Source organism: Erpetoichthys calabaricus, chromosome 16 (genome assembly GCF_900747795.2).
Source record: "Erpetoichthys calabaricus chromosome 16, fErpCal1.3, whole genome shotgun sequence".
Lineage (NCBI taxonomy): Eukaryota > Metazoa > Chordata > Cladistia > Polypteriformes > Polypteridae > Erpetoichthys > Erpetoichthys calabaricus.
The window spans coordinates 97145675-97169040 of NC_041409.2; the positions used below are offsets into that span (position 1 = coordinate 97145675).

The 23366-nt window shown below is 38.0% G+C and overlaps 1 protein-coding gene and 1 long non-coding RNA gene across 2 annotated transcripts in view; one reads left to right on the forward strand and one right to left on the reverse strand.

Annotated features, from left to right (window-relative positions):
- Window positions 1-13826, reverse strand: part of arid4a (AT rich interactive domain 4A (RBP1-like)) — a 67915-nt gene extending 54089 nt beyond the window's left edge. The window contains exons 1-4 of the mRNA XM_028822151.2: window positions 13719-13826; window positions 12731-12780; window positions 11934-12044; window positions 2312-2377 (exon numbers count right to left, since the gene is read on the reverse strand). Coding sequence (XP_028677984.1) covers window positions 2312-2377; window positions 11934-12044; window positions 12731-12736 — 183 coding nt within the window. The 5' untranslated portion in view covers window positions 12737-12780; window positions 13719-13826. The remainder of the gene's footprint in view (window positions 1-2311; window positions 2378-11933; window positions 12045-12730; window positions 12781-13718) is intronic.
- A 351-nt stretch (window positions 13827-14177) lies between these two features.
- Window positions 14178-23366, forward strand: part of LOC114666396 (uncharacterized) — a 43470-nt gene continuing 34281 nt past the window's right edge. Inside the window, exon 1 of the long non-coding RNA XR_003718580.2 lies at window positions 14178-14309. This is a non-coding gene — a long non-coding RNA (uncharacterized LOC114666396). The remainder of the gene's footprint in view (window positions 14310-23366) is intronic.

Below are 23366 nucleotides of genomic sequence, written 5' to 3' on the forward strand. Positions count from 1 at the left end.
GAGATTTGAAAACTCTACTTGTATTTATTATTTATTATATATATATATATATAAAACCTATTTACTGTCTGCAGTTTCACTTTTTTTTCTTAAGCACAGTACACAGAAATGACAACTGGAAAGATCATGTCCATACTAGAACACCCCAAATCACTGTGCCATGCACCTCATGTTTCCCAACACTACGTTTTCTTTGTTAAGCACAACAATACAGGATACTGAGATACCCAAAATGTTGTATTTCATGAACTTAAAACTTCAAGGTGTGTACCGTATTGTGATGTACTTGTTACCGGTTACACCCCAACTGCATGCCTCTAATAGAAAACACTGCAGTGACACACAAGACCTTGCCTTCTTCTCTGTGTCACAGAGCTACTGTTATATCACGCACACCTTTTACAATATCCTGGGTGTAAGACTATGCAGTATTTATTAGCTATGCTTTAAATTGCAAAAGCAATCAGTTTTCAAACATTATCAAAAGTCTGTTCTGCAACTACTGCAAAGTAAAAACACATTTCATGCATGTTTTACAGAACAGACTGCAATACAGAAACAAGTATGCTGCTTAAAATTAAATAAAACACTTAACAGAGAGTGCAAAAATAGAACTATACTTTAAGTTTCCTCTTAGTGTTCAACTGCATAAGTGTTAAGAAATGTTAAGAAATTTGACAAAAACAAGACGAGACCATTCAGTCCATCAAGCCTGTTTGTTTAGCTAATAATTAAGCTGTCCCAATATCTCATCCAGATTCTTCTTAAATTGTCTTGAATGAGATTAAGGTCAAAAGGCATTACATCTTAATGGAAAGATGGAAGCATAAGATTAACAATACAGTCCAAGGCCTGATACAAAAAGAACCCAAGATCTCCTCAATAGGTGGTTTTAAACTTTTACTCTACATTAAAAACCAGCAATTTTAAAAACTTTAGTTAACATATATAACCTCAGGATTAAGAAAAAAAAATTCAAGTGGCACGGGGGTGTGAGTCACATGAATCAGAGATAAAACACTGAAGGTTAACCAACTTGCAGTTTTTCTTACCCCATGTACTACTACTTCATACACAGAGCCAAGCTGCTTTACCAGTTTGATTTTGAGGCTCACAACTCTAGCAATCCCTCAATAACACATTTTGATATTTTCATACAGGTTATAAACTCTGACCCACAAGCTGAGATTTTCAATTTCTCACCGAAACCCGAACTTGAATTTCTTCAAGAAGGGTGAACTGCCCCAGGAGAGCAGCAAAGAGGGATGTGTTCCCTCCAAATGACAGATGCCTCCATATATCATTGCTGCCTGGCTGTTTCCTTCTACTTACAAACAAATAAAAATACATTTTGCAAAGAGAGTTGATTATATACAGGTATGTGAAATTGTCAACTCTCTTTCACATTTACAGCTGTATCAAACTGTTTAGCAATTGCTTACCCTTCCAACACTAATAAGTGACAATAATTCTCAGAGATCACTGTTGGTGCCTTTTGTCATTAGCATGATGTTACCAAAACCTGAGTAAACTAGACCAAAGGTTCTGTTTTTACATCAAGGAACCAACAGCTAATCAATTAGCAGCAGCCAGCTCAGATTACCTGCTTAGTTGATACTGAAGAGGGCCGAGAGTACAAACCTCTACACATCATTCATGCTTTCTCCATGTTGGCATTTTTTGTTTGTTTGCTTTGCTGAACAATCACTGCCACAATAAAAATTTGTTCTCACGAGAGGTTAAATCTAGCTATTTTTAAAACCTTGTAAAGACTAGATGACTTTATGTTATATCTGCATGCAAAAACCTGTAACTGACAGGGGGATAATTACTTTGTCACATGACTATATTTACATACATCGCCCACTTATTGGGACAGCTTAGCAATTAGCTAAACAAATCAGTTTAATGGACTGAATGGTCTCCCCTCCTTTGCCAAATTTCTTATGTCCCAGCTGTCACACAGGATGTAAAATGTTGCACTTTATCGGACACAAAAGGCTTTCAGCTCAGGCAGTTTCTCAAAGATTCCACGGTGGTCACTTCAGCAGACTTCTGAACTAAAATCTGAGACCTGACCTTTTCCAATGAAAAATGTTAATGGTGAAATGCACACTTTTATATGATGTACACTAGCCTAGCAAGAGAACCATTAAGGTGCTGCTTATTAGCATTTCATATATTTTCAAGAGTTTGTATGGTTAAGTGACAAGGAACTAAAAGGAACCAGAATGTGTATGCTGAATGTTAATGACTATTAAATATACATTTAAATATTTTTGGTAGAAGACCATGATACGGTAGTACTTACCCTTAAGGGTCCTTTCACTTGGTCATCTTGCACTACTTGTGTAGAACTATCACCCCTTAAAAATACCTATTAAAAATAAAACAAAAGAAAATGTAAATTCTTACACTCTATGCATGAATACATATTCCCCTTAATTCCCACTGGCGTTCAAGTATGTGGTTCACAATTTCACCATTATTTATTTTTTTCTGGATCAACTTGATCATTGACTCAATGAATTTTGAGGTTTAGGTTACCATGTAGACTTTGCCAATATTTTAGCGTGTCAGAGTAGGGCATACTCTTTGAAGTTGGTTGCTCTTTCCGGCAGAGATTTTATGGCTGCTTTGTCCTGTTTGAACAGTAATGATCAGAAATGCTTAGTGCACTCACTGGCACATTAGTGTTGGGAGTAGAAGATCCATAGATTTATCTTCTACAGATATTTTAAAAACACTTAAAATTATGTTGAAGGTTACCCTGAAGATGACAATACGGCATCATAAAACCCCTTTGCCTATCTTGAATTTAGTGGCCATGCACCAAAGGTACTCGCATCTGTTACTGTAATACTCATTTCTTTACGCTCTGTCTTTCGCAACGGACTGCAAACAGTAAATCTGTCAAAAGGAGAAAAAGTCAGAGCACTGATATTTGGAAATAAAATAAAAATGTGCCTTAAGCTGTCGACCCCATCTGCAACTTTTGTTCAGACCTCTCAGTGTTGGTCTTTCTTTTATGCTTGGAATTGTAATTTTTTTGTATGGCAACTTGCACTGCTGCCGTGTGTTGGTAAATTCAGGCAATTTACAAATAATGTGATTGGTTTGTCATGATGCCTCATTTGTTGATAAAAAAGAGGTGCTTTGGAATGTTGCCTGGACAGTAGCAGAGATTTGTAGCCCTACATCCTTCAACTCCCGTTTTCAAAGTCATCCATCCAAGCTTTGCACGCTTTACCTCTCAGCTCAACGAATGATTTCTTTTTCTAGGTCCTCTTCCAGCTTGTTCTGCAGTGCAGCAAGGCACTATCTACAAGGAGAACCACAAGTTAAGAGCGCACAAAAGACAAAAGGTTGAAAGTGGTCACTTCTTACCAACGAGTGTCAGAAACTGAGGACAAGTGTACAGCTTTCGCAGAGAGTTAGGATTAAAATATCTATTACAGTTTTTTGAAAAACATATATTAATGTCCATCTGGCTTTGCTTTGTGTACATACCAACTGGATATAATCTGTATGTGTACATGATAACTACAAAGAAATATGCAAAGCTGAAAATATTTTATAGAACGCTCAAGTTGACAGACTGTAGAGCACTTCAGATACAAATGTTTATACGTTAACCAGAAAGTATGATAAGAAACTTTCTCACACAGCATGTGCTATAGAGTATGGAGTGCTGTACTCGTCACTGATCATGTAAGCAGTAATACAAACAAAGACAGACTTCCTCCAACTGCACTTTCAGCTACAGGGTTATTTTTTGGATGTATACTTAGTGGCAATACTTTCAGGACTAAAACATTTAACAGAAAGGCTACATGTGATTCAAGTCTTATTCATGTGTGCTCTGATGCAAATATTTTCCAATTCAGCAATCCATCCACTTTCTTCTTCTATTTTTGGTCAAACACAGGGTAAAGATGAGCCAGAGGAAACTGTGGAAACACTGGGCAAAGGGCAGTAACCCACCCTGGATAGAATGCCAGTTTAACACAGTATATAGTCAACCACGTATCCATGCTTATTCATAATTTTTATTATTGTTTTAAATGTGCTGGGCATGTTGGTATTTGTAAATGCAGAATTTCATCACTTTGTTTTTAAAATTCAAAAGTAAAAGTAAAACAAGTCAATATAAGACAAACTAGACATTTTAGCTTTTTTTTTGTTGTAGGGCAGAGACAAAAAAAGAAGCTTATCGGACTATAAAAACACAAGTAAATGTGCTGCCTGCAAGTTTTTTCTCTACATTAGTCAGGCTAATTCTAGACTGCTATACCATTTACACAATCAGCACAACAGAACAAATGCAGAAAACGGAGCTTTTATGCTGAAGCCTCCTTCTAACGTGTTGAATGGGCTGTTTATCCTCCATCACACCCCATGGGAAAGTGGCTCCAGGATATCATTAAAATTATTATTTACTTTTACTATTACTTTATACATACAAATAGGTAAAAAATATTTGAATTTTATCCTGCATATGAATTCATTTTTGGAAATAGTTTTTGTCTGTGGGTAAACTGTAAATCAATGAAGTGTAAATGTATTGGATTTCCAACAAAACTGTTTGAAACTTTAAAATGTTATTGGCAAATTATTGTTTTATGACCTTAACCTATATTTACAACCTGTTTGAAATTTACAATTAATGCTCTGTTACATGCAGGCTGTATTTTACAAATGTTAATATTAAATTGCATTTGAGAACAGAAACTTACGAATTCAGAGAAAAAACAAAATTATAAATAAACCTGTATTAAAAAAACTTTTCTAACAGACGCTAAACATTACCTAAAATGGCATCCAAGTCATATTATAAAAGTGAATTAATAAAGTTAATGAAGTAAATCAATGTATTGCTAAACATGGCTTTTCCAAGTTGCGGTGAGAAAGAGCATCAGGTGCAAGGCAGGAATCACTCCTGAACAGGACACTAATTCATCCCAAGACATAACATGAACATATCCAGAGTGATTTATACAACAATAATTCAGAAACACCCATCAGTAAAAATTCACATATGTTTGGATTGTGGGTGGAAACCGATACTCAGACAAAACCTATGTGGACAAAGAGAGAACATACAAACCCTTAACAGACAATCACTAGGCCAGGCAAAAGATCAATATCCCTAAAGCTGTAAAGGTGCAGTGGGAATCAGTGTAGCAAAAAGTCCCATTGTCAAATTACACAACTTTGTTTTATAAGAGAAAATTTAAAAAATAAAAACTATGCCTAATGAAAATGGCATCAGGAACACATACCCACCAACAAGAAGCCTTTATTAAAACAAGGAAGTCAACAAGAATTCACTTAAATACATTTTTTCCCCCAAACGTGAAACACACTAATCCACGCTAAACCATACTAAACAAAATAAAAACCTTTTCAAAACACCTTTGAAATTTTCAAATAGGTCACAAAATATTATGAACAGAATCCTTTTGTGTTTTAAAAATCAAGAAACTTCCATTACTTCCCTACTACACAATCACCTTTTAATAAAGCTTAGTGGTTTTGAGGGTTCAAGACGAACATGCCGCTCTACACATGCTCACTTTTGTCACAACAGTCTAAAGGTAAATATTATAAAATCAGCAGCAGCACAATAATGATCAAAGGTAAAATCTGGAGCTTTCTGCTATCCTTACTCCAGCTGTTTGCACCACAGTCAACCGGCTATATAGCATTAACATAACTAGTTTGCTGACTGCAATACTGAAAATGACCAAAATACGGGGTGCTGACTTGAAAACAAAAACGTAACCTTTGTTGAGTTTTTCCTATAAAAAAAAAAAAATCAATTAGAACATTAGAATAATCTAGATGAGAGCAGGCCATTCAGTCCAACAAATCTCAACACTTCTTTTCACTTAAATGCCCCAAAATAACCTCAATTCTAGTCTTAAAAGTCCCTAAAGTTCTAATATCTACCACACCCCAATGTGTGTGTATGGTTCTGTGTGTGAAGAAACACTTCCTAAAGTTTGAGTGAAATGTACGCTTAACAAGTTTCCAGCTGTGTCACTGTGTTCTTGATTAACTCGATTTATCAAATTTCACCTGCCACAAACCTGCCCAAGACTGGATGCTGTCCAAGTCCCACAGTAATGATTCAACGGATTCCAAATTATCTCCCAATCCATCAAGCTTGGCATCATCTGCAAACTTAACCAGCTTGCTATTTACATTCCTGTGCAAGTCATCTATATATATATATAGTAAAAATAGCAGAGGCCCCAGAACTGACCCATGAGGGACACCATTCTTTACAAGGCCAATTTTGTGCCCATCTAACACAGCACAACCTGAACATCCATTTCTTTTAATGGGATGCCAAACCTCTCAAGGGGCACCTTATCAAATGCTTTCTGAAAGTCACAATAAATAATATCATATGCTCCACTTCCATCATATCCTTTGGCTTCCACGTAGAATTCCTGCAGGTTAGTAAAACGCAGCCTCCCTTGTTTGAACCCATGCTGACTGTCCACTAACAACCCTGTTCTTGCCATGTGTTGCTCAATCTTTTCCTTAATAATTCCTTTCACTAATTTACCTGTGATGCACATTAAGCTTATTTACTGGCCTTCAGTTGCTTGGATCTGCCCAACCAACCTTTTCTATACCACAGCATAATGATTGGCATTTACCAGACTTTTGTAAAATATGTATCAAGAGTTTATATATGTACTCGCTAACCTCCTTAAGCCCTCCTTGATAAATATTATCTGGTCGTGTTGATTTGAGACTATTTAATCTAAACAGTACTTCTCCCGCTACAATTTCCAAATCACTCACTTCCTCCTCAGCAGTCCCCGTTACTGGAGGCAGATTATCTACTTTCTCACATGTGAAAACCTCAAACAAAAAAAAAAAAATGCAAGTTTACAGCATCTCCTATTTTGTTGTCTGTAATTTTTAATTCCCCTTTATTATTCCTAATGCAATTCCCCTCTTCGACTGTTTTTTTGAGGCTTAAATTAGGACAGAATATGTTTGGGTTGTCTTTTGCCTTATCTGCTATATTCCTCTCTAACTGCCTTTTAGCTTCTCCAATATCCTTTTTAATGGTTGCCCACAGGCTCTCATACACTCTACAATTAATACTGGAGTTATTACTCTTATATGCTTTATACAGCTCTTTTTTCCTTTCCAGCTTTTTTTTCCTACTTTATATTAAACCACTGCAGGGTGTTTTTCCCCCCTGATAATTCCAAATTTAGGCATATATGTGTCCTGCATTATATGCAAACCCTTTTAAACCTATTCCACCGCTCCTCGACTGTCTCCAAACTTAAAACCTCATTTCAGTCCATCCTCCTTAGACTTTGCCACACCTGCTCAAAATTTGCCCTACCAGGTTAAACTTAATAAATCTTGGTCTTTGTATCCTCAACTCTACCCCGATTATTATAAAATACTAAATCCAAACAAGCTTCCCCCACATTGGTACTTTAACATACTGTGTTAAAAAAACAGTCTCCTTCCTAAAAAAAGTCTATCCTTCTAGGTTATACTTTTCCTCATCTTTTTTTTTTTTTTTATTTAGCCAGGTTTCAGTTATTGCTATAATATCATAATTATAGCAATAACAGAATTATTCTAGTATTAAAGAAAGCTATTTTTAAAGTACTAGATAATTAACTTTGGCAACACAACAAAGGGGTGGCACGGTGCCGCAGTGGGTAGAGCTGCTGCCTTGCAGTTAGGAGACCCGGGTTTGCTTCCTGGGTTCTCTCTGCGTGGAGTTTGCATGTTCTCCCCATGACGGTGTGGGTTTTCTCCGGGTGCTCCGGTTACCTCCCTCCAAAGACATGCAGGTTAGGTGCATTGGCGATTCTAAATTGTCCCTAGTGTGTGCTTGGTGTGTATGTGCATGCCCTGCCCGGGGTTTGTTTCCTGCCTTGCGCCCTGTGTTGGCTGGGATTGGCTCCAGCAGACCCCCGTGACCCTGTAGTTAGGATATAGCAGGTTGGATAATGGATGGAATGGAACACAATAAAGATGAGAAAATTGGAATACCATCATACACCAATTGTTCCATTAAGAAAAAAAATCTTTTAAAAAAAAAAAAAACGATACACATGCACTGCTTAAAAAAAAAAAACAAAAACAAAACCACACACGTACACTGATCATCACATGAGTAAATGCATGTAAACATGCAACTTGCATTGATCCCAAATTTTCAGTTAGTACCTTTCACCCTGGCACTTGAACGAAAATCTGCAATTATGTGGATCAACTTAAGCAAATGAAGGTTACTTCTTTCATCAAAATCAGTAACTGAAATTCACGTTTGTTCCAAGCTGAAAAAGTTTTTGTACAAAACTATTGAAATCTGGGTTAAAATTTCAAAGACTCTCTACTTCCATATTAAATTAATTCAATGTATTGCTATACAGCACTCTTTACAGAGTATACCCTTATTGGCAAAGTAACTAGGGGACATAGCAGTTAGCACTGCTGCCTTACAGATCCAGAGCTTCAAGTTTAAAATCCATTACAGGTCACTGTCAGTATCAAATCTGTACATTCTCACCGAGTCTGCAGAGGCTTTTTTCAGGGTATTTTAATGTTCTACCCAAATCCTCAAAGACATGCAGCTTAGTATAACTGGCCCTGCGACAAACTAGAACCCAATCCAGATTATACAGGCTCTGGCTACACACAAACACTTACTGGATTAAGTGGGTATGAGAATATATAACGTACGCACTTATAAAATGGATAAGAATAAAGTATAAAACCTTACAACACTTAGATACATTAGTGCATTTTTTACTTTCTCGTATATTGTAATCATCCAAAAATTCAACCACGAGATTTTGATGAATCTCTACATTTTAGACCTTCCCCGAGTCTGAAAATATCATTTTTGGAATCATGGCTGTGTGTGTACATAAACACGATAACTTGAGAATGCTTTGAATGAGGTCAACCAAATTTTGCATACATATATTATATATCCAAAACTGAAGTTTCTATCAATTTTTGGGCCACTTCCGATTACTTTACCTGAAAATTAATACAGTAGCAAGAAACCTTTAAATTATCAAAAATAACTTCTTATACCTATACATATAATAATAATATGACCTTTTTTTTCAGTACTCAAATGAAAAACTCATCCCTATGTCTGAGTATATGAGAAAGTAATGAAAATGGTTAAATAAAAACAAATTCATGCGTAAATATAAATTCTTATTAATGCAAGAATTGAGATATGGTCAGCTGATGGCAGAGGTGAGGAAGGCAAATACCGCAGTCAGTTGCACATAAAAGTAGGAATGTGACCATGAATGTGTGTTAACTGGAGACTGCTCTTGACCGAACGATGATTTTGCCAGAAATATGTATTAAACAATATTTGAGCAAAAAATCTCTTCATTTTGAGCACACAACTGGATAACTGACACATGGATTGTGTGACACGAGCAACATAAGATTTTTCCTTGTCACCGACATTTTCACATCATTTGCTGTTGTGGAGGATTGGTCATCATTCTGCATGAAAACATGAGATTAAATTTTTTTTCTTGGCCATTAATACAAACTACATGGGGTAAGTAACATTACACATATACATAAAAATATATTTTAGGGTAAAAGTATTCCTTTAACATTGCACTTTTTAGCTAATCAGACGAAATTGTTATATATATTAACTTTTCAATCAATCCATCAATTGTTAAGGTAAAGACACTGAATGACAGATTTGCTCTACTCGGAGAAGTAAACTAACACACATGAAGTTAGAAACTGAAGTGCCAGGCACCAGACAGCTCCACCAATTGAAATGAAGGATTGTACAAAGGAGCAAATATTTGAAAAAGAAAAGGTACTCTTTCTCACAACATGAGAAACAAGGCTGTCTGTTCTACTGATGGCAATGTAAGCTATTCAACCAAAAAAATAAAAAGGTTGCTCCTGGAAATGATGTGTAAGTAAAAGACTACAATATGAAGAATCATGTTACGTTGTTAATCATCACATGACATAATCTGACAGCGACTGGAAGCATTTGAAATGTTCAACTTAAATTGTAAGTACACATTCAGACATTTTCGAAATTTGGAAATCGACATGATACCCTGACTGTAGGCGCACAGCTACCATTGCTGTGACTTAAAAAGAAAACATTTCCAGGATTACGCATGGATGAAAATTGATTTAAAAGGTAATGACAGCAGTGATTAAGTGTTAAATTTAAACTCTAAAATCAATCGGTACATTGTGCATATATCTATACTCTGCTGTTCAGAGTATAAAAAGAAGTAGAAACCCCAACACTTAACTGGACTAAGAAAATGTGGGTCATAATATGAACCGTCAATGCGCAAGAGGCTACTCTGATTTAAATGCATCAAACAGTTTTGTGCAGATTTTGATCCATGCTTATGCTTTTTCAAACTTTTACCTTTAAAATGCATTAAAACTATTATATAGAGTGCTAGCATACTCCCCCCCCCCCCCCCCCCCCCCACTAACTCCCCCTCCACCCAACTAACAGGTGAAAAAAATAACTTCAATGGGAATCCTTAACAATACAAAACCTCATTACATTACTATTCATTTTGCTAATCTGACAATTTCAGCACCAAGCAAATCTCTTAAAATGGACCTGTAGCTAGAGGACAATTTACATAGTGGGAACAATTTAAATTTAAGGTTTCAACTGATATATATTTTTAAAAAATTAACTAAATATGCAAGTGGGGAGCTTTGAGATTTTACCGTTAATATTCCAATATAAACAGAAGGGGGCAGCTTCTGCTACATTTAATTTTATATAAATGTTAAATGTACAGTTCATAAGACGATAAAAGGTCACTTGCAGGCTTTATTTACTTTGCATTAATATTGATGTTCCATGTATTGTAGGTTTCAGTTATCTTAAAAGACCTGTTATTTTGTTAAGCGTTACATATCACTTTTGTCTGTTAGTGTCCTGTGACAAAAATTGAACTCCCTGAAGTAAAAAAAAGTAAAATCGCGGCATAAAGGCCTTGATTTGTTTCCTAGCTGGAATGTCTTCTATGATACTTTTGCCAGCATTTTCTCTGTATGTGTGTATGTTTAAGTTTACTCATTGTCTTAATCTGTCTGAAGGCCAGTTTCAGGAATTACTATGTGTAGTCCCCAAATCTTCTCCATCCACTCGTTGTATTTACCTTAATAAATGGCACTAAATTATCATCAATGAGTTAGCAACTTTAGGGGCATGCACTGTGGTGGAACAAGCTAGAAGACTGCTGCTTTTTATAGTTATCCTTATTTGGCATTATGCAATCACATGTTAACATAGCATTGCAAAACCCTACAAATATATTTCAGGGTCACAGGGTACCCACAACCTATCCAAGAGGTGAAGATTAGAACGATGCTGCTAGGGCATCTGTCACCGCCACTAACCAGGAGGGTAGATTTGGCTGACTTGACATTTGATCCTATCCTCCCTCAACATCTCCAAGTCTCGCTGTCTCTCTCAAGGCCCATTATTTTATAATGTTAATACTGCTCTCATATAGACAACAAAAACAAAACAAGCTACCACTCTACCTTTGTATCCCTGAGAAAATAACATTTAACTTTCCAGAAACAAACTTCGGTGTACCCAACTCTAAGCATGTAGTGTGTGCAACCAACAAATCTTGGCCTCAACTAAATGCAAGGCATATATTCCACGAGAACGTAGCTATTTCAGTCATCTATGTTTACAGATCAAACATTCAAATAGTTCAGTTGTTCATCTGCCCGACTGTGCATCCCAGGCACCTATTTCTTGTAAATTACTTGTGGCATCTATAAGCTTACAAACTAAACGTGAATACAGAATTCTCGTGTAATGGTAATCAAGAGCAGTTACATCGAGGAACGATCACTTGTCAAGCAGAAACAGTTATTCTTACCTTGACTTTTACATGCCTCTTCACCGATTTAATTTTTGCCTCACAAAAGGCTCCTCGGTACTTGGCACTCACATCGGTTCCCACTGTGAGATAGGCAGGCTCATCCACTGCCTAAATGAAAAAAAAGAAGCAGCACAAAAAGTTTGATTATAATTGCAACTCCACACCCAATATTAAGTGTGCAAGAACTTCCAAGTGATCAAGAAACAGGCATGCAAGGACACCTCAGATTTAATAGTCCCAAGTACATGCAGTTATATTAAAAAGCACAGCAGAGTTTAACACACCTCTCTGAATATGGAATGAAAAGTGAAAAGAAATTTTGAACAAATTATATTAATCCCCCCCCCCCCCCCCCCCAAGCAAAGCTGACCCAAATTTCACTAGTAATTGCAAGCAGAATCAGACAAGTCTCAATTCTCTACGTGGGGTGCTACCATACAGATCAACTGCGACTGTCCCCAATATTTTTTGGACAGCTATGTAAATAGTGTGCACGATTTAGCAAAGGTGGTCCCCAAGAGTCAGTGCAGTGCTTAAGAGAGACTCTCTTAATTCATAAAAAGCCATCTATAGACAGATTTAGAAGGCAAGTCCAAAGTTTAGCAGAGAAGCTGCCACCCCCACTCATCCTCTGCGCAGCTCCCTCCCCTCGCTCGCCAGAGACCTCATTGTCATCCGAGCAGAGGGCAGCACAAATTCGGCGTTTCCAAGGAAGGAAAACCGAAGCAAGTACAGCGCTTTTGCGATCAAATCAGAAATCCCAACTGGAAAAAAAACCCCCAAAGACTACTCACCTTCATTTTAAGGGTTATTTGAGGGATTCCAGCTCGAAACCGTGCGATTTCTGGAAAAAGGAAAAAACATTATAAGGAAAGAGTGAGTGAGAGGGATCAGACGTATTTATAATTCTCAAAGTTAAACAAGAACACGGTAAAAAATATATACAAATATATATACACACACACCGATCGCATCGTGCTGCATCGCCCAGCACTAAACGAGGGTTTCCTCGGAATGAGACGTGCACTCGGCGGCGGAAGGCCGAATACGATGCTCATGGGGTCACGACAGATCCGAGCCCGGGAAATAAAACGAAAGCAGAGCAACTAAGAGACGTCGCTTCTGCCGGGCGGGAGATGTACTTTTAAAGACTACGGTGCCGCTTCCCGCTTCTCTCCCCAGTTCTGTCTGTGTCACGTCGCCATTGCGCTCTCTCTCACTCCCTCCTCCCTCCCTCCCTGCTGCACCATGTCAGTTTAACAGGCAGTGGTGAGCCCGGCCACGGAGGTGTGCCTCGGCGCATTCCAGGCTTTCTCCTTTCAAAAAGCAAAGTTGCAACTTTCATCCAAAGGAAGGGTTGTTTGGCGCTTCTCGAGAGAAGAAGCGAGTCCGCTTGCCTTCCGTGCCTCATTTGCGAGGAAAGGGGAAGGTTGCACAGTGCCCAGATGCTCCGGAGTGTTCGGGGGCACCATTTAGAGACCTGCTATTCTGACTTTAGGTTAAATATGGTGTCGCTCGTCGCACTTCTTTCCCCAAGAAGGAGCGTCTTAACGTTTTGTTTATCAAGACTCCACCACGAAAGGCGAATTTACAAGCCTACAACATGCCGAATGCGTCTTGCCATTCAATTCCTCCAAATGTCTCAACGTCTGCTCTCCCAAACTACTTCAGATTTCCTTCGCTTGCGTCCCATCCTACCCGCCAAGTGTCTCCTTGCGGCATCAACGCCTCGGAGTTCTCCCGAACATATTGTTTTAGTAAAATATAAATCAGCCTACTTACATTCTCAGATTCGACTTCTCCTCACTTGCCAGGATCGGAAAGCAATAAGCGAAATAACAAGCTGTTGAGCCAAGGTATGTTTCCTCGAAACCCGATTGGCTACAAAACGCAGCCGTGCTGACTGTAGAGAATTATGATTCGTCGAGAACGATTAAAGACCGCATTGGAGCAAAAAAATTGCTCTCTGTGCTCAGAGGTGTACTGCAGAATACCGTCGCCTAGACGGATCATTGATTGGTCGAAAGAAGGGACCAGTTGTAATTGGGTGGTCGCTTCTCCGAAAGCGCCCTTTTCTGTGGTGCGATTGGGTTACATGTTCTCATCCACATTTTGCCGCCCGAGTATAGCCATTGGTGTCGCTAAAGTGAAAAGGCCCGGCCTCCTGATCTGATTGGACTTTCGTCTTACATTGAAACGGAAATAAGGCTCGCGGACTATAACCGCGCATGCTTGGAGCTTCGCAGCCGGAGATATCGTTGAAAGGAAGTGCGCATGTCCGAGTTGGGCTCGCCTGCGCCATTTTGTAAGAAGTTCAGATTCCCATTTCAGGCTGGGCGAGCCGGGGAGAGCGGAGGGTGGAAATCGAAGGAGGTGGGTATGTCGGACTTTACGGCTTTTAGGTGTTCTTTCAATAGGTTAAAGCCGATATTTTTAAAGGAGAGAGTGCGGTGAGTTAATCTGTAATGTTTTTGGTGAATATACTGCATAGTTTTCCTACAATTAACAAAATAAATGTTATTTTAAAAGGTCAAATGAAGGCTGTTGGAGGAGCAATGGCGTCGTTACATTTTTCTTTAACCTCGTCACTTCTCGCGTCACCGGAAGCCAGTGGGAGGGGTGGATCGTAAACAGTTGCAGCTGATTTGCAGCTGACCGAGAAAGCCATGCTGGAAGAGCAACGTGGCCCGGGCGTTGAGAGCGGTGCTCGGAGTCGAGATCCTTTAGCAAATACCTGCGTGTCCCGATTGGGTTTTCTTGATTTGTCGTATGTTACTGAAAGTCTGCGTGTTTTGATTTAAAGAGTTCACAGCTACGAAGGAGAGTTTGGGATGGAGGGCGCACAATGTCGTTTGTAAGTCGCAGGTATTTTAGGCCGGTGCTTCTTTAGGTTTTTAGGAGTCTGGAGCCCTGTATTAAAAAAAGTTGATCAGCGGAACCCCAAATAAAATAAAAAAAAAAAATGTAATTACAATATGGTATCTAAAATATTTTAATCAAGAATTTGTGTTTGTAAGGTGTAATAATAAACTCTTTCAGGCATGTTCCATTTAAATGCGAAGAATGTGCTGGCATTTTATGACAAATCCATTTATTTTGTAAGGTTTGTAATGATAGCCTTAATGTTGGTTTTGTGTTTAGGCTGTTTTGACTTTTTTTTTAGGTTTTCGTTACACTGACAGCAGATAATCTGCTTTAACGTAAAACACGAAGCAAACTGATGTAGGATGTTAAATGTTTACCCTCTTAAAGGTTAGGTTCTTTTTCCTAAAATTTAACGAAGTAAATTAAGCCTTGACAATTTTTAATCTAACGTCTCAGAAAATAATCGGCCAACATGTTAATTTGTAGACAAATCAACTCTTGTTCTTTGATTAAATACATTTCTTATCACATGCTCTTATCCAAAGTGACTTACAAAAGAGGTAATCTTAGTCAAGTAAACATCAGTCAGAGAAGCAGTGTTACAGGACAGGTGTCGAATTAATCATGTCAAGTGAAGAGCTCCGAACAAAATACAGGCTAGTTATAGTTCATTGGTTTCAAAATTTAACATCAGTTAGATCGAAATTCTCCACAGAGAGTTTTCAAGTGCCTCCTAAGTACACTGAGGTAATAAGAATTTTGTGTTGAGGTTGGCAACTCCTTCCACCATTCAGGAGCTATGCATGAAAAGAATCTGGACTGAGATATGATGCTTTGCAGAGGTGGCATTAGCAGACCTGAATGGTTGAGAAGGGGAATAGGACCACATCTCTCTCTCTGTCTCTCTACAGGGCTATTCAAAATGAAAGAGCAGATTTCAAAAATGTATTTCAAACAAACTATATAAAACAAACACATTCCGCACATCACTGGATAGAGGAAAGTTTAAAAGCCCGCCTGAAAGTACCAGTGAATGCCACTGAGCGCTGACTTCATTTTCATGCAAGTTGGTGCCCCGTGTCATTTCCATTTGGAGGTCCGGTGGTACCTGAACGGCACCATTCCAGGATGTTGGATTGGAAAAGGTGGACAACAAGATCTTGCTCGTCGTGTATGGCCTCCCAGGTCTCCAGACCTTACCCCCTGCGATTTTTATCAATCTGGGTACAGTACAGAGTGTTTGTTCCACCTATGCCCGCTAATCTTCAAGATTTGCAACATCGAATTGAGGAAGCTGTGAATTCAGTAACTAAGGACGAGTTGACTCATGCGGCAAGAAATGGTCTACTGTTTTGGTGTTTGTCACAGTACACTTGGTGCTCGTGTTGAGTGCATGCAACCTCAAGGACCATAGGACCAAACTTTAAACTTCTATCCATTGATGTGCGGAATATGTTTGTCTTATACAGTTTGTTTGAAATTTTTTAAATCTACTTTCATTTTAAATAGCCTTGTATAATATGCATTTATGTATATATGGTGCTGATCCACAGTCTATGTGGACAAGCATCTGGCATTTGAATTAAAATGAGCTTTCTACAGGCTGTGATCAGAAAAGGAGAGTGATGTGCCCCGCCTTGGCTAGTTGAACACTAGACATGCCACTGTATTTTGAATTATCTGCAGTGGCTTGGGGACGCATGCCAGTACTTATGCAGTCTGAGAGCTGCAGTAGTCCAGATGTTGCAACACCAAAGCTTGGATCTGGAGTTGCGCTGCCCACTCTTTCAGATGCAGTCAGAGCTTAACAAATAATGTATGGAGTGAATTTAAAAGTCAAACTATTGCAGTGTGGTCTGTGAAGGACAGCTAGTTGTTCAACACCATCCCGATGTTGCATTGCACCTTGGAGGCCGTTGGTTATAAAGAGCCAAGGTGAACCAAGATATGTTACTGAATAGGCAAGCTTCAATAACAAGATGTTTTTGCCAGGTAAAATTCCATTACTATACTATAAAACTTTAAATGGCTTTGCACTGGGTTGAAGTCAGTAATATCTTCAAACTTTATGTTCCTATTTACCCAGTAAGGTCCACTCATTGTACCCCAAACTGACGTGCTTTAGGGATGATGGAGTCTTCAGCTTTGTAGTACTCGGAGTTTGGAGCAATGTCCTAAATTAATTAGCTGACCCAGTTTAGCCTTTAACAGTATGAATAAATATTTTTAGGAAAGGCCTTTAACTTATTCTGACTTTTGATCCTTCTTTCAGTTTACCCTCTTTATCCAGATTCTCATGATTGTGTCACATTTGTTTAGGGATTTCTTGTATTTTATCCTATTAATTTGTCTCTTAATTCTAATTCATAGCTTTGTGTATCCTATATTTATCTTAATTTTGTGTTTTGTGCAGGTACTAGCCATGGTACCCGTCGAAGACAATTTATAGAAAAAAAATTTCTCTCTTGCTCCTCATGTACCATCAGCGCCTTTCCTCTGTGTTTGCCTGTGTGAACGTCTTTTAACCAGCTCTTCATCTCTTGATGCGCTCCTGTAAAGCGCATCTCGGAGACTCTGCCATTATCTTCGAGGCACTTTTGTCACTTCATGTTCGGTTTTATACTTGTCTTTTCTTTGAACACGACTCTCTCAGCATCCCTCATGTGCCTTTACTCCTCCTCATGCGTTTGACACTCACACTTCCTCTTTCATTGCGTCACTAAAGCCAAACTAGCCAAATGGTTTGCTCAGAGGGACTGGACAAACAGAATTTGGCATTTTATTATGCAGTTTGTTTGTTTGTATCCAGTATTGGTTTTTTTTTTTTTTTTTTTTTTTTTTTGCTCTGTTGCTCATTCCAAAATTCTGTGAAGTGTTTTGAGCATGTGAAAGACACTATATAATTTATTTTTAATTAGTAGCCAACGAATGATGAGGTATGAAACGGGGCAGCACATAACCAGCTAACCTGTTTAGATCATACCTTCATCTTTATTTTAAGATACTGTATCTGTAATGATGATCTGTTGATCTGCCCATGTCCACAAAACATTTTAATGGTGCTTTTAGGAAAAAAAAGCCAAATTGACAGTTATGGAAATGTCTAATGTGGTAGAGTGAGAGGACCAATAAGCCAAGGAATTAAGTAACAGGTTTAGTTAAAACTGGAATAAACCTCTAGTTAAGAAGCTAGTTGAAGGGAAACTGATTAGAGTTTGAGGCTCTGGCTTAGCTGGTCATCTGATGGTTCTTTTGTTTGGCTGCCATTTAAGAGAAAAAGTAGCAATTCTGAGCCTTATAGAAACACAGGGTAGAAAAGGATAATTAACAGCAGAAATTGGTCATTGATTTAGAATGTGGCAGGAAGGAAACATACAGCCACTGTAGAGCACCAAGAACGGTATGTGGACACCCGGCACATAAGTGGACAGTGGCACTTATAAACCTCAGACATTTTAGCCAACAGTTGTTTCTGTCTGTGACACAAGTTTTTGGCTTTTAGATTTTGTGTTTCAGGTGCAGTTATGCAATATCTTGGGTACACATTTTAGATCGCTGACACAAAGTGAAGTAAACTTTTCTTTCTAGATGGGGAAACTTGTCTTTTTTTTTTTCCTTTCTTTTTTACGGCAGTACTTGAGATTTCGTGAAGCTCCCTTGAAAAGTCATTGTCCGTACCAAGGCCGTACCCTTAAAGTTGTTCTCTGGGGCAGGGGTCTGTAAAGTCAATTCTGGAGAGCCATAGTGGCTGCAGGGTTTTGTTTTTTTAATGAGAAATCGGTTCTTGCCATTGAAATACTTGTTGCTCCTGATTCCGTTTTAGTTGCCTGGCTTTTTAAGATTCTGACCCTTAATTGCTCATTTCAGGCTTAAACATCTGTAATTACTGAATGCAGCAGCTGTCTGTCTGACTTGTTTCAGTTTCCACTCATGTGTTCTCTTGAACTGTCTGTTTACTAAAAAATATTTAGAAGAAACCTGAAGAGAGGAGTGAAGAATTGAGGGTTACTCATCCGCTTCAGGCTACAAAAGATTTTGATGATATGCTTGGGAAGATAACAAAGTATGATATAAGAATGACTTAACCTGACCTGGCAGAGTGAAAATACTAACAAGCTATTAAATTTAAATAGGGTCTGTTATTGACAATGATTGGTTTCTAAATAATAATGGTAATGCATTTTATTAGTATACCACTTTAAGTGTTTCGTGGAAATTTTAAAATGAACAGCAAGGAATATACAACTTTGAGTACCAAGTACAGTATATGTATAAAGCATTAAATAAAGCCAAGTACAAGAAACAAAAAGCTTAAATTACAATAAGACAATAAACCAGAATAAAAATACAAAATAGTACAAGAAAACTCACAACATATAAGATAATTTGTGATACAAATGCAAATCATCCTTAGCATCTGGACTAGTGCTGGGCGGTATGACCAAAATTCTATATCACAGAATTTTTCAAAATTATCCCGGTTTCACTGTATTCAACTGTACTTTTTTTCCCCATGCATGAGTGGATGTTAACCACATTTTCCACTTCAATTACTGCAGTAGACTGGCTAAGAATAACCTATTCCACTTGCATGATAATTGTACAAAAAACATTTTAATGTGCACACAAGTATAAATAAAGGTTTGCATGGCCCCATAAAAGTGATAGTTTCAATGGGGTGGCACTAATGAAGAGAAGGAATCACATTGCATGACAGTTGCAGTCAAAATATAGAACCTTTTTATTGAACAAATTTTGCAAACAACTTAAACTAAAATTTTGACAACATATTTTCAGCCATCCAAAGAGGTATTTAGACTTAGTAAAATATCCCGAGGTACTTGTCAAAAGTTGTATTGCACTGAACATGTCTTAGAAAAGGAATAAATAGTAAATATTTTTTGTAAACCAACTCCACTTTCTGTTAATGTTAACAATCTCCGTCCACTGACATGTTAAAGTGAGTTTTTAAACAAATTTACCATCATTGAACTGCATAATATTTAAACTAATAAATAGTACAACTTCCAATAATAATATTACTTCAAGACTTAAAGCCCAGGTGCATTACACAGTGTTCATCAAATAAAAATAAAATAAAATGTAACAAGTGCAACTTGGTGAGACATCTTTACCAACTGAACCATCATTAAGGCAAATTGCATTAATATGGACCTTGCTTCAAGCTAAGCTATATACATAAATAGTAAAACTGCAACTTGCATTTATAATGCTATTTGTGGTATAGCCCAACGGAAGCATATTAGGGCCACGGTGAAGAAGAAAAAAATACGAACAGTGAAGAAAAAAAAACTATGTCGAGAATAAAGTCGACATGTTGACTTTATTCTCGACATTTCCACTTTAATCTCGGTTTATTTTGTCATTAAAGTAGAATGTTGTAAACTAAACTTAATCCTAAAATCAATGTTTAATTTACTAGATTTTTCTCAAACCCCATCATAAGTTAATGTAGCACATTAAATGCTTTGTGTTAAGTGTTCCCTGACCCAGCTGTTATTCACTACATGCTTCTTAAACTGACTTCCTCCACACTAAGAGGAGGTGCAGGCAGGGATCGCCAAACAGAATACATTCACTTCATGATATTCCTGCTCTCTGAAAATTTAGAATGCCAAGATAAATGCTTGATATTTTCAGGATGAAATGCATTAAAGCAGGTATTAAACATGCACGGTAGTGCTGCTCACTCACAGTAAGTGGTCCCCAGGTGTACGTTCAGTGTAGAGAACTTTTATGGCAGGTGTGACAAGGCTCCAAAAACTGGATGTATGAATGGTATCACACAGGTTTAACTTTAATATTTTGTAAATGTTGGGTTTGTAATCTGGTGGTCGAAGACCTGAACACAGAATGCAATGGCTGTTCTTCTGAGTGGGCTTTCTGTATTGCATGCGTGCTGTCTCTGTCTGATGTACCAAACCCCCAGTTCCTATCCTTCCTTTTTCTTTCTCCACCTAACCAATTGCCACACGATAAACATCTTTGTGAAATTAAAGCTAGTTATAAACTTAGACCACAGAATGTTCAGAACTTTAAAAAAAAATCTTTGTTATACATGTTTAATTATGCCATCCATTCAGGGTTGCGCCCATCCCACCAAGCATTATGTGCGAGGCAGGAGCAAATCCAGAACGAGGTGCCAGCACATCGCAGGGTGAATACGAGCAACACACACAATAGCAGGGGTCAATATAGCAGAACAAAATCACACTGCCTAAATGACTTTAAAAGGAAACTGAAGCACGCCAAGTAAACCCACCAGAAAAACCTGCAAATTCAAGGCGGGGAACACCCGGGACCCCCCTTGCTGCGAGACAGCAGTGCAATCTCCACGCCACTGTGCCCCCCACATGATTAATACATGCTTTAATGCATTTCATCATGAAAATTATATCAAGTATTTTATCTTAGCATTCTAAATGTTCTGGGAGCAGGAATATCATGAAATTAATGTATTCTGTCCGGTGATCGCTGCCTGCGCCGCCTCTTAGTGCAAGAGGAAGTCAGTTTAAGAAGCATAAAGTGATTAACATGGCTCGGGGGAACACTTTTAACAAAGCATTTAATGTGCTACATATGACAGGGTTTGAGAAAATCTAGTAAATTAAATACTCATTTTAAGATGAAGTTTAGTTTCCGTTCTACTTTAATGACAAATTATGAGAATAAAGTCAACATGTCGTCACACTATTGCACAGAATATTTGGGGGGGGGAATAAAAGTACAACTTGGCTTGCAGTATTATCCAGTAGTATAGAAACAGTATTCACACATTTGAACATAATGGTCCACATCCGACCTTTTAAAGCCAAAGTATCTCCAGACAACAGAGACGGCTCCTTTTTTCGGCAAAAGTTCTCCTGTGTCATCATGTTCAACTTTATCATCTGCTACAGTTTCAGAATGTTCTCCGTGCATTTTCACCGTTCAGTACCTCCACTAATGCATGATATCCGTTGTATGCGTTTTTAGTGCTGCGGCAGTGAAAAGGGTCCCCCCCTTAAACAGTTTCCCGCTGCGCCGCGTTCTGTACGTTGTTTAGGCTATTTAAACCGGTGTTGTGGTATATGAAAAATTTATATCGTAACAAAAATAAACGTTTTTTGGTATGAACCGGTATACCACCCAGCACTAATCTGGACAAAAAATATAAATTGAAAGAAGGGTCGGAATATCAGTGTAAATGCTTTTTGTCATAATCATCACTCTTTTACAGTGGTTCCCAAACTCGGTCCTGGGGACCCACTGTGGCTGCAGGTTTTTGTTCCTATTAAATTCACAATCAGTGATAACTGATCTCATTTAAATAGCTGGTCTTTTTTTACTCATTCTGCATTCAGAAAAATGCAACAGTAAGTGTTTACATTCATAAAACATATTTATATTTTTTTCTAAAGCTGTAAATGCTTCTCTCTCTTGGTTGTTTTCCTATTATTTTCCCTTTTTCCTGTGTAGTTTGCTCCCTTCATTTAACCCTAATAGTGACAATTAGCAACCAACACAGCAGACACCCAGATGATGAAAGCAGCAACGACTTCAATGTCAGGCTCTCTAATTAGTAAATAATCCAATTAAATAACCAGAACACCTGTTAAAGCAGAATGAAAATTAGGTTAAAAATACTGTTGACAACTTAAACAAAAACTACATAATCCCCATACAAGTGCTTATTACATTTTAATAAAAATCTACCAAGCTTAGTTTGTAATTTCTACACTGACTCCAAAACACAAACTGGGAAATAATCACTTAATTAGGCTGAGTCCAATGAAAAACGGAAGTTGGTTGGAACAAAAACCTGCAGCCACAGTGGGTCTCAAGGATCGAGTTTGGGAACCACTGCTCTATTATATTAAAGTTTTCTGTCATGTCAGCGTTATGCAGCCTTGACCACTCCACTCTACACCACTCGCCCAGTCATTCATCCTACTGTGCACATCTTCTGTCCGTACAGAGAAAGAGAAAATGAGCTGTATATAACAAAAATCAAGAACAAATGAAGTGTCCCGAACAATATGCAAAAATAAAAAATGTTTGCAGAATAAGTTAGAGGATAAAGTAATTCATAATATTGATTTTGACGAGGAGTTAACGTAATTTAATTTTTAAGTTTTAGTACATTTTTACTTTTCAGTGTATTTTATTATTCATTGGTATTTACAATAGAGCGAAGAAGTCAAGTAACTGATTTTCTATCTGTAATAACTAAGGACCAAACCATCTTCCTATCGCACCCTGCATACACTTCTGTATACCATCTTTTTAACAATCACTTTCTGTAATGGAGGAGCCCCCCCCCCCCCCCCCCCCCCCCGATGCCCTTCAGACAGCTCAGTTTTGAAATGCACCTGGCCACAGGGGGATGAGTGAGCAAAGCAGAGCCCCCTAGTCGACATTATGGCATATGTGAAGGTTTACCTTTTTGTAATTTTTGAATACAAATTACTTTTTTCGCAATGTTCAAATTTTTTGAGATGCACCTGTAAATAGTCCTCAAGCTATGTCAGTAATAAATAGTGCGCTGAAAACCCCTTTCACAAT